Source organism: Nannobrachium achirus, assembly GCF_963921795.1.
Source record: "Nannobrachium achirus genome assembly, chromosome: 4".
Classification (NCBI taxonomy): Eukaryota; Metazoa; Chordata; class Actinopteri; order Myctophiformes; family Myctophidae; genus Nannobrachium; species Nannobrachium achirus.
The window spans coordinates 64,058,713-64,070,887 of NC_137813.1; the positions used below are offsets into that span (position 1 = coordinate 64,058,713).

Sequence of the window (12,175 nt, forward strand, 5' to 3'; positions counted from 1 at the left end):
ACAGTATCTCTAAAGTCATGTAATCAACGTGGATCTGTCCCATTTCCCATATTCCCTCCTGATTGGCTACCATTGCCTTCTAAAGTCTGTGTATGCGACCTGGCGGTCGCTTCACTCCCGACTAGGGAGTCTTACTGGTAATGGTATTATTGTTTAACTCTTTGAGTGCCACCCCTTTCACCACTAGAGGGCGCCCAGTGACCAGAGAAAATCCCATAGAGATATGCTGGTATATGCAGGTATATGCAGAAGCCCTGCAGCCATGACTTGCCTGAACACTTTCCTTTGTGCATGTACAGGAAGAGGATGAAGTTAGCTTGAAGTTAGCTATTGGCTACCAAGCATTTTAGAAGCCTTATTTTCGTCAACTTAGCCATGATTAAACCTTGCACACCTCATGCATGGGAAAAAAACAGAGAAGAATGAGCTCTAAAAAATCCAATGCAATCCTGGATTGCATTGGAGTGGATTTGTGCAGTTTGTTCACAGCTTTCAAACAAAAAAATCCGATTGGAAATCCGTTCAGGCATTCTTGAGATAATCGCCATTATGTTTTACATGTTATGTAAACAAACATGGCTGCCCTGTATGTTAGATGGGGTTGTATGGGGGTGGAACATGCAAAATCGCGATTGAAATCATGTTCACCAGATTTGATGGGGTCCAAAAAAAAAAAAAAAAAAATTCAAAAATGTTTTTTTCCAAATTTTTTTTTTTTTTTTTTTTTAAAGCCGAACTTGTTCGGGATCGGCACACTGCGATACGCTAATAAAGCCGAACTAGTTCGGGATTGGCACTCAATGAGTTAATTTGTTATGTGTGACGTCAACGGTTTTGTATGTACTCTATGGACCTCCCCTGTGTGTCTGGAGTGAACGTTTTTGATTGAATTGAACTGAGCTGTTCTCCTCTGCTCTCCTACCCCAGGTTGTGTCCTGCTGCTTGACAAGGCCTCCGCCAGGCCCTCCCCCTGGCCTCCGTCTGACCACAGCATCTCCCCCCCCCCCCCCCCCCCCCCCCCCACACACACACACACACACCATCCGTCCCATCAACCAAATAGCTCCGCACAGCCTTCCTCCAAAGAAAACCGACCACAGCTGGCAGCTTCAGGATTGAACCAAACATCGAGCCAACCCAAAGGAAGAAAGAAGTCGTCACCCCAACAGGAAATTAAGGAATATTTCTTAATTTTTTTTTTCTCCTCGAACGTCTGGACGGACGCGGTGGCATCCGTCGTCGGGGCGGGGAAGAAGTGTCGCGGGGGGGGTCGGGTTTTCCCCCTCCACCTCCACCAGATCTTCTAGGCTTTTCCTCCGACCTCCGGGCGGATCGTCTTCTTGGGGTCTTTTCGGGTTCTGATTTCCTCTGGGCCGCGTGTGGTTGGCTGGAGCCTCAGGGCGTGGGGGCGTCTAACCGTCTACCTGAGGCAGCTTGATGTCTCCGTGGGCCCCCAGCGGCTGCAGCATGTGGCTGTGAGCAGGCCGAAGGAAGGAGGAAGGCCCCCCGTCCCCGTCCCCGTCGCGACTTTGCGCTTAGCGGCGTCACCCGAGCCAGCGCCATGGGGAAGGAGCAGGACCTGCTGCAGGCCGTGAAGAGCGGAGACCTGCCCTGCACGCAGAAGCTGCTGTCCAAGCTCAAGGCCAACAGGAACAGTGAGTGGGCCTTTTTTGTTGCTTAAATCTGTTGTTTTTCGGTCTTTTCAGAAAATGTTGTGTTGCTAATATACCAGTGGTTTTCTAACTTTTTCACATCAAGCACCCAAAAAATTATATCTACTAGTCCTGTCACAGGTAGCGATACATTCAGAACCGGGTCTGTAATGGACCCGGTTTTCGGGCTCTATCCCTAGCCCTGTGCCCGAGGGGCGTGCACAGTATCTAAGGGATTGAATGTAGGAGTCTTAGAAGTAATGTTGGACAGATATTTATGCCCATATATGGTGTTCCATGTCTGAGTGCCTGTTGGACAGATCTTTATGCCCATACATGGTGTTCCGTGTCCAGGCCAGTCTCGCAGTGACGTCATTACGTGCGCATCCCGCGTCTCTGACGCATTCACGTTGCCTAGAGACGCATTCACGTCAGTGTTCTGGGGTCCCACGGACGCATCGCCTCCATTGGAGTCCACGTGAAAATAATTTACCACGTCGCGAAAAAAAATATATTTTAAAAAGTCCACAGACGCCACCATTGTTCATGGGTGAAGGCATGCTACTGTATACCCTACGTTAACACAAATGAAATCCGCGTAGAAAGTCTTAAAACAGACGATAGAACTAACGACAGTGTGTGTTTGGAATCCACCGACGCTATTGTGTGCTCCATGCATGGTCACAGAATTCAATGGGTGCCTTAGTTTTAGCGTAGCACCGGGCCGCTCTCTGACCATAGTGGCACAGCGTGTTAGGTGATACACCAAGAAGGGTTCCCCCACCGAACGTGGGTTTGGCTTGTCGAGCCTGTTATCGGGTAAGCGTCACGTCATGGGCTGCTATAGCGGCCGGGGGCCGGGAGGTACAATGTGTCATCGATAGTTGTGTGCTTTGGAAGTGCATGCGTGCCGCGGAACAACGGTGGAACGCGTGAAACACTAAAAAGTTTGGTTACCTTTTGGAAAAGACAAGGGGAGAGCTAAATACAATGGGCTATATGCAGCACGGTTGTTACATCATGCTCGGGAGGGAACACTTCGACAATGCAGACGGAGCCAAGCACTTGTCCATAGTGCATCACATAAGACCCAAGTGCAATCAATAACTTTGCACGTCTGCGACTAGCTCTGGTCCATAGCGTTAGTGTCTGAGACGAGTTGAAACAACTCCAACGCGGGCTGTTGAAGCAGCGCGACACCCGTTCTCTTCCACCCACAGTATGTGGTGCTTGAAAATATGAATGATTCCATCGATAATAATCCGTTTGGGACACTCAAAATCACTGCCATAGAGTTAAGCCCTTTGCACACAGGCGCGTTTAACCGCACGGATAAAACGGACAATATACTTTTTGAAAAGAAAACAATGATTCTCTACGACCTCATGCACACCGGCTCCGAATTAGCCGTGCGACGAGTGGCTGCCGCCGTGCGTTTTTTTCTCGATCGAACTCAGTTCGATTCGTGCGTCTTGTCGCATGCGGTAAAAAACTCATCACTCCTTTTATGACTCCTTTTTGGATCCGCAGCGCCGATTCCGCACAGCCTTGCACATCAAATCCAATGCGTTTTATTCATAACGCAAACGAAAAAAACGCAACTGTCCTGTGTGCAAAGGGCTTAATAATGTATCGCTCCGTGCGAATGAATCCGTAGCGTTGCCAGCGCGACTTCTGAGTCTACCGAAAATAGCAGATGTACAAGATCACAACGTGGTGCGAGCAGACACGGTTTGAGCTTGTTGATTGGGTATTTTTTTGTTGCGTGACACCGTCGTACTATGCATTATAAATTACACTGTTAAAGAGACGGTACACATTTAGTTTCTTCAAATATTTTCCAAAAATAAAAAGGTTGACTTGCCTTCTGTCTGTTAAAGTACTGTATTTGAAGGCCCTGGTCAAATGTATTTAATGGAAAAAATAGATATGCATTTACTGTAAAAAAAAAAAAAAAAAAAAAAAAAAAAGGAGAGACATGGAAATGTTAGCCTATAGTTTATAGTATAGTTTTACAGTAGGCTATTATTATTAATTCATGAATAGTACTGTAATTATATATATATATTAGTGTCTCATCATGTCTTTCCACAAAATAACAGAAAAAAGCTCAATAGTGGGCTCGATAAAAGCCCGGCTCGATAAGCAACATCGATAAGGTGCTCATTATCAATAAAAATTAACGAGCTCCATCCCTAGTGCTTCTTCATCTCAAGGTACTATTATAGTTTAATTGTTTCATTCGTTTTTGTATGTATTTTGTAAGATAAACAATGTAAATAACCATATAATAACCAATTCAAGTTAAATGCTGCACTTTGTCAAAAATGACATGACGCGTTGAATTTTTGTGGGACCCATAAAATATCCCTGGGACTCATCCGAAAGACCCTCCTTGGGTCCCGGGACTCATTACATTAAAAACCTATTAACATCACTGAGTCTGTGATGTTAGTACTATGACGTCAGAGTTGCATCCAGACCCAGAAGCAAAGATTTGAGTTAATAAAATATTCTATTCAAAGATTTGCACATAAGCTCGTATGAGCATGTACCGTATATCTGCTATTTTTGAACTGCCAAAGTATAAAATATGGTTAAAGTAGTTAAAATGATTGTGACACTGATATTAACTGCTTTTGCTGGGGACCGGCCAGGACACCAAAAACAGAATAACGGCCATAATACTGTAATGTCACCGGCGGTATAAAATCTGTGAATGTGAATACCACAAAACCTTGTCTCATGCAGCAGCCTCCGCCCACAGTAGCCACAACCTTTTCGCTTTTGCTGTGTTCATGGCAAAACTGCGACCGTGGCTTCAGAAAATATGAATCAGGTCGTATACAATGGCTGCCTTTAGGGCTGTGCATGATGCCCACTGAATGCATTATGGGAATTGTAGGAATGTCCAAAGCGGGCAAGGAAGCTTCTCTTATAGTGTAGTAGATGGTCCTAAATGAGCTAAATGAGCTAAATGAGATAGAAATGGACCAAATAGAGGTCTGCAACTTCCCTTGGGTTCCATTTTTGAGCGGTGGTCACACCGTCTCCTAGACGTGACTTGCAGCTTATGTATGTTTGTCACTTTGTAACTTTGTAGCATGATCTGCAATACCGCTGGTTGACCAATGACCAGTGGCAGGCCTGGGTGACCAAGGGGCGCTCTTGAGCATGAGCTGCAATACTGCTGTTGAACAGGCCACACACACACACACACACACACACACACACACACACACACACACACACACACACACACACACACACACACACACACACACACACACTGATTAGTTAGGAAACTTAACTTCTAAATGAACTGCTCACATCCACCGCTCACTCCAAACATGGGTTCCATTTTACACTCAGAGTTTATGGGGGTCCCGGCCAGGCCTGTGTCTGAGAACCCCTGCTAAAGTACATATTGTTCCTGTACTGTGATAACCATCTATAGTGAACTCTCAGCACGCACGCTTCCCTTTTTTTTTTATCTTTCATCTCGTCTGTTCTGATGCAGACTGTGCTTTAGTCAGATACAGTATGTGCTTTTTTTCCCCTTTTTATCTCCCAGACACAAATTGCAGACATCAGTAGGGCGGTGCAGGGCTTCTGGGTAACATGCTTATACAAGCAGATTGCAGAGTTGTGCCTGTGGCGCGTCGATGCCACACCTGTCCTAGCCACTAAACCTCCGCAAATCTGGAACCTCCAAAACCCCACCATGCCGGGGGATTCTCCCACAGTGAGCTGTTGAGACGGCTGAAAACTACGGCTCTCCGTTCAGACATGACCGATAGGCGATCTGCGACGCTAGGGCTGTCACAATTATTACATAATCGTCTAATTGCAATTATTTGACATAATCGCAATTATTTTGTGAGAATCGTCATAATCGTTTACATGTTGAAAAATGTTTATATATGTTCAAAGTAAAAGAATGTGGAAATAGATCTACAAGCTCACAACGTGTCACGACACCTTGTGAGTTTGTAGATTGGCTATTTCCACTATCAATGTTCTTTTTAAAGTGTAAAGTTGTCAAATATGTCCTTAATTTCTTTGTATATTTAGGTTATGTATACATCTACCATGTGCAACTTCAAAGCCTAAAAGCCAAACAGAAATGTAATTGTCAACGACAAAAACACAATTAAATCGTCAATCGCAATTATTTGAGTGACAGTTAATCGTCATGTAAAATGTCATAATCGTGACAGCCCTACGCGACGCATTGTGAGATTGCCGATTTGCCATTTTCAAATCCGAAATCTTTATTGGGCTGAAGTGACTTAGTGTTTTGTAATAATGCTGGCCTGGTGGTGAGGTGTGTGTGCCAAGGTGACTCCACCGTAACCCCACACCCCCACCCTCGGCTAAAGCTTACGGGGAAATCCATCCCCGAGGATTAGCCTCGTCCAGACCCGATCAAGCCCCCGCTATGTCGATGACACAGTAATGAACGTCACCCCCCGCGCACGCTGAAAGCCTGTCCCTCGACATTTCTCTCTTGGTCTTTTAATTCACAGGAGTGCTGCTTTAGCAGGGCCCTAAGCCCTCCCCCAGAAGACGGCCCTCTCTCGGCCCTCAGGGTAAAAGGTAGAGCATGCGCGCAGGGGGGGGGTCTGTCTGGATGTGGGTGGGACCCCACCTATAGACCCCCATCAGCCAGGTCCATTTCCTCAAAGGCTTCAAAGAAGGCACAACCGGAGAAAGGGTTGCTCCTTTCTTTTTTTTTAAGATATCGAGTCCCTCGCCTGGCACAATGGCCGTTTCTCTCAGGTTACAATAACGTGGCCCCGTCAAGCTCCTTGTTGGGCGTTCCTTTGTCCTCGCCGCTCCCTCTTGACAGGTTTCTGCTCCATGGGTTGTTTTTTTGTTGTTTTTTTTTTTTTGGGCCGCCCCACCGGCCGGCACTGAGAAGGTATAGGGATGGGACGATATGAAAATGTCATATCACGATTATTGTGACAAAAGAAATTGCCCAAAAAATTGCCGATCTACAAGCTCACAACGCGTCGCAACTGGACGCGTTGTGAGCTTGTAGATCGGCTATTTTTTGGCAAAGATATTTGATAGAGAGTGGAAAACATAATGTATATATAGGGTATGCACGTGACATCATCATCATCATACCGGGAAGTTAAGCAGGAACGCCTACTGAGTGGCAAAACAACGACTTTCTGGCCTTGACAGCCCATACATCCAAACAGAAAAGTCCTACCTGATTGCATCAAACAACATTACACAATGTTAAACTCACTTTGCCACTCACTTTGCCACTCACTTTAGGCATGAGTATACCCTCCCCTCTATTATAAGTACCTTTTACCAATCCTAGAGGGTTTTAAGTGGTACCGGATATGAGGCTCTGCAAATAAAAAGGTGAATTGATGATGATGACGGAGGACGATATCACGATAAAGTAAATCTCCACGATGCAATTATCGTGAGTGTTTTTTAACACGATAAACGATAACATCGTTTATCGTCCCATCCCTGAGAAGGAAGCGCGCCGCAGGTTCACACAGTGGCTCCTCGTTGGGTCACACACACCTGGCCTGAAATCCCCCCTCCTCCTGGACACAATGAATAAGTTCCGCGTCCCTTGCTTAGCGCGGGTAATTACCTCCAAATGACAGTGTTTGCTGTTTTGGAAAGGGGGTGGAGGGGGGTTTTCACGCCTGCAATTGCGAAATGGAAGGGCTTGTGGATGAGGCCTAATCTACAAAAGGCCCCTGGGCTGGAAGTTGTGATGAGATGATAACGACGGGGGTCTGGGAGCAAAAACGGCTAAGGCTGACCTACAAGCTCACGGCACGTCATGATGCGACCCGCCGTGAGCTTGTAGATCCGCTATTTTTGGCTAAAGTTCTCAGAATATGGACGCTAGGGTTCAAGTGGTTAATATAAAAAAGGAGGACAAAAAGCTTCTATCACACAAAGATTTGGAGGACCCCCTAGTGGTCCCGGGACCCCCTGTTTAAGACCTCTGAGGTAGACAACATCAGTCGTTATAGTCCGAGGACGGGGCTGAACGCCTGGTCGCGGAGCGTCCGTTGGCATCGTTAAATACAGCAACACTTCTGCTTGGAACAATCCCTGCTTTTTTGAGCGGTGGAGCCGTCTCCTATACGTGGCCGTGTGTGTGGGTATGTATGTGTGCGTGTCTTGTCTGTAGCCTGCAGTACCTTTTTTGACCACACATGTTAAGGGAGGGGCGCTGTTGTTCAGGCCACTGAGGCCAGGCACACTCACATTCACGCCCGCACACACACACACACACACACACACACACACACACACACACACACACACACACACACACACACACACACACACACACGCAGCCTCCACCGCTCAGTTCACGCGAGTGTGATTTTTTCCAATTCTGAATCCGTCCTGGCTTCCCTTTCTGTGTTTTTTCTGCTTCTCTGACTAATTGCTTGGCCACAGAGGTGGCGCCTGGTGGCTAAAGAGAGGGGCTGGAGGGGCCGGGGCCCCCCCCCCCAGCCCAGGGCCAACAGGAGGTCATGCTTTATCATGAGGGATAACCTATCAACCTCTCTGTACGGACAGCGTCCAGCCCCCATGGGCCCATTCATACTCCACTTTTTGAGACGAATATCTTCTCTGTTCAAGAGAGATCATTTGATCATATTTTGAATTTATTTGGACATATAGACAAAATATTTAGTATCATTTTGAACTTGAAGTACAGAGTTATTTTCAGTCAGTTCTAACCAAAATGGCTATTCTCTCAATGTTTTTCTCGCAACATAATCACTAAGATATCGTCACTGTCGGGTAGAAGCCTCTCCAAGTTTCAAATGTGTACGTCTTTTGCCCTGCTTCATCATACAAGACTGTCAAACAAAACTAGTGAAAACAGCCGATCTACAAGCACACTTGTGTGCTTGTAGATCTGCTGTTTTCACTAGTTTAGTACATTTGATAGATGATAATTACAAAACGAACGGTTTTGGACATACAAGGTTTCCACCCGACAACGACGATATGCTATAAATATAAGGTGCTGGGAGTGAAAATTATAATGTAGGGGTGCCTCAGATTAAAAAAAGTATTTATGGGGTGCCCTGAGACAAAAAAGTTTGGGAACCTCTGATTTAGAGGTTCGGGGGGGGGGGGGGGGGGGGGGTACCGTCATTAATTCTGCTGTTCGGTGCCGCCGAGATTTTGTGACTCCCTGAACAAATACATTTGTCCCTATCCCAGTGGTGCTCAACCTGTGGGTCGGGCCCCAGGGTTCTGTTAATGAATGAATTCATTTGATTCAATTAATTCCATTAATTTTGATTAATTTATATTTTTGCCCTCAACATTGGAGGAGAAGTTGCTCAAACAAACACAAAAGTATAGTTTGTAGTGTATAAGTGCATAAGGGAGAGGCAAACATTGTGGCAATAGCCGGTCTACGAGCTCCGCTATTCACAATATTTATCTGCGGAGCTGAAGACGTGACGCCTCAACTCCTACATTTCTGAGTGATCATCAGGGTGGGGGTGGGGGCGGGTCCTAAACATGATTTATTTGTTTATTTTGAGGGGGGAGGGGTCACGGCCTGAAAAGGTGGAGAGACACTGCTCTAAGCCAGTGGTCCCCAACCTTTTCAGGCCGTGACCCCCAAAATAGTCATATTTTAACTGGGGGACCCCTCTCCCCCCCCCCAACCTGACAAGCACTAAGAGTTGAGGCATTGCATTTTGCATAACACGGTTCTATTGTGAGCATATAGATCTGCTATTTTCACAATTTTTGCCTCTAATATTTGACCATTTGGCCAATATTTAATTTGTCATTTTAGAGGTATTTAAGTCCATAAATTGTGACTTTAGAAATGTGCATATACCCTATATACACTTAAATGTTATGGGGGTTTGTTTACAGTTGAGTGAGAAAACTATGTTGCACATTAAGTTAATCATCTGGGGACCCCCCAACATAATTTGGGGACCCCCAGGTTGAGAACCACTGCTCTAAAGCTATGGAGCCCTCTGTACGGACCTCCAGTGTCCAGCCTCTCCGTGGGTCTCTCTGGGCTGAAGATTGAGCACAGAGGAGGGGAAGAGGTGAGACGTGAGGTCACTCTGTGCTCCTGCCTTGTTCTCCATCATCCAGTTGGTTTTACAGCACAGTGACACTGTGTTTTAGTGTGCCATGGACACTGGCCTGAAAACACTGTGAGTAGGGCTGTCACAATTATTACATAATCGTCTAATCGTGATTATTTGACCTTATCGCAATTATTTTGTCATAATCGTCACAATCGTGAATGTTGAAAAATGTCCGAAATAGTGGAAATAGCAGATCTACAACCTCACAACGCGTCGCATCGCGACGCGTTGTGAGCTTGTAGATCGGCTATTTCCACTATCAAAGTTATTTTTTAAGTAGTAAGTTGTCAAATATGTCAGTAATTTCTTCGTGTATTTAGGTTATGTGTCATATCTACCATGTACAACTTCAAAGCCTAAAAGCCAAACAGAAGTGTAATTATCAACGACAAAAACACAATTAAATCGTTAATCGCCAATTATTTGAGTGACAATTAATCGTCATGTAAAATGTCATATCGTGACAGCCCTACCTGTGAGCCAGGGACAAAAGCTCCAAGTGAGGCGCGGAGTGGCGCGTTTTGAGTTCGTGGATCTGCTACTTTTGAGGCTCTTGTGTGACGCCGTTGGGCATTACAGAAAAAAGATTTTGACGCTGTGACCTACAGTTCAAGAGTTATAGGCCAGAAAGTGAATTGGCCTGTTTTTTTTTATGGATATTGATATGGATAATTCTACGGGTAATTTTCTAAATAAAGTTTGGTACCCAAGGCTAAAATCCATCGCTAGGTCCTAAAGAAGCCTCAAGAAAAGTTTGGTGCTTTTAATCGGCTTCGTTTCGATAATGTGAAAAACCAGGGTTAAGCAACCACACTATTACAAGAGTACTTCATCCAAAAAAAATCCATTCTCTATCAATTGCACGATCCATATGCCTCGAATTTATGGAGACTTTTTTTTTCTTCTTTTTTTTTACTTTTAGCTTTTATCGTATTCCTAAGACAATAATCTGATATTCACTGTCAGGCAGAAACCTTGCATATCCAAGTTTCAAATTTGTATTTAATTTTTTTTTGCAAATGAAAGCCCTAATTCATCATACAAAAGTGTCGCACAAAAGTAGTGATGATGAAAATGGACGATCCACAAGCACAAAACGCCTTAAATAATAACCAATAAATGAAGGTTTTGGACATACAAGGTTTCCACCCGACAACGGCGATATACTGTACATACAGTAGCCTCCTAAATGGGTTAATTTACAAAACGACACAAAAGTCAGAATATGGAGATAGGACAGTAGCAGCCGTCTGACAGGTAGGGCTGTCACAATTATTACATAATCGTCTAATCGTGATTATTTGACATTATCGCAATTATTTTGTCATAATCGTCATAATTGTGAATGTTGAAAAATGTCCGAAATAGTGGAAATAGCAGATCTACAAGCTCACAACGCGTCGCATCGCGACGCGTTGTGAGCTTATAGATCGGCTATTTCCACTATCAAAGTTATTTTTTAAGTAGTAAGTTGTCAAATATGTCAGTAATTTCTTTGTATATTTAGGTTATGTGTCATATCTACCATGTGCTACTTCAAAGCCTAAAAGACAAACAGAAATGTAATTATCAACGACAAAAACACATTTAAATCGTTAATCGCCAATTATTTGAGTGACAATTAATCGTCATGTAAAATGTCATATCGTGACAGCACTACTGACAGGCCTCCTCCACTTCTCTCTCTCAGTGTGTGTGTGTGTGTGTGTGTGTGTGTGTGTGTGTGTGTCTGTGCTTGTGTCTGTGTGTGTGTGTCGCAGTCCCCGAGGGTCTTCCTCCAGACCGTCAGATTACCTCGTCCCCATTGTCCCCCCCCCCCCCCTGCCAGCCCCTCCAGTTTATCACCTACGTGTTATGTGACCACTTGAGCTCATTGTTCTGGTCTAACACCAGCAGCCCATTAGAGGGGAAGCAGCGATCAGAAACCGCCCTCCCCTCAGCCGTCATGTCTGCCTGCCCCCCGGGGGGAGAGTGAAGTGAAGCCCCGTTATTGTACGTCTGGTCTGGAGCAAGCTGGACAGGAATATCCTATTTTTCGACACCAGATTAAAGCCTGACAGATTAATTTCTGACGGATGGCTTCTTGCCCCCAGTGAAACCGGTCATTAACTCGGCCCATTACCCTTTTCCCCCCTCTTTACACAAAGGGCCCTATCTTGCCTTACTCTTAATGCCTGAACCTTTTAGGCATTTTTACTACTTTGAAAATCGTTTTTGAATACTTTAAATAGCCGATCTACTGTACATGCTCACAACGTGTCGATGTGGATCGGCTGTTTTTGCTATTTAAATTGTTTTAAAATGCAACACACAGGGGTCGTCAATATGTCTACAGTACACAGACAAATGTGTCGGTGGCAAACTTGTCCTTGTCTGTGGCAAGTTTTA

General features: G+C 45.0%; 1 protein-coding gene across 2 annotated transcripts in view; it reads left to right on the forward strand.

Annotated features, from left to right (window-relative positions):
* Positions 1-12,175, forward strand: part of caskin2 (CASK interacting protein 2) — a 177,334-nt gene that overhangs the window by 14,715 nt on the left and 150,444 nt on the right. The window contains exon 2 of one of the 2 annotated variants that reach the window (XM_080724985.1): positions 928-1,655. The exons of the other annotated variant lie outside the window; for it this stretch is intronic. Within the exon in view, the coding sequence (XP_080581111.1) occupies positions 1,562-1,655 (94 nt within the window). The 5' untranslated portion in view covers positions 928-1,561. The remainder of the gene's footprint in view (positions 1-927; positions 1,656-12,175) is intronic. 2 annotated transcript variants of the gene reach the window in all.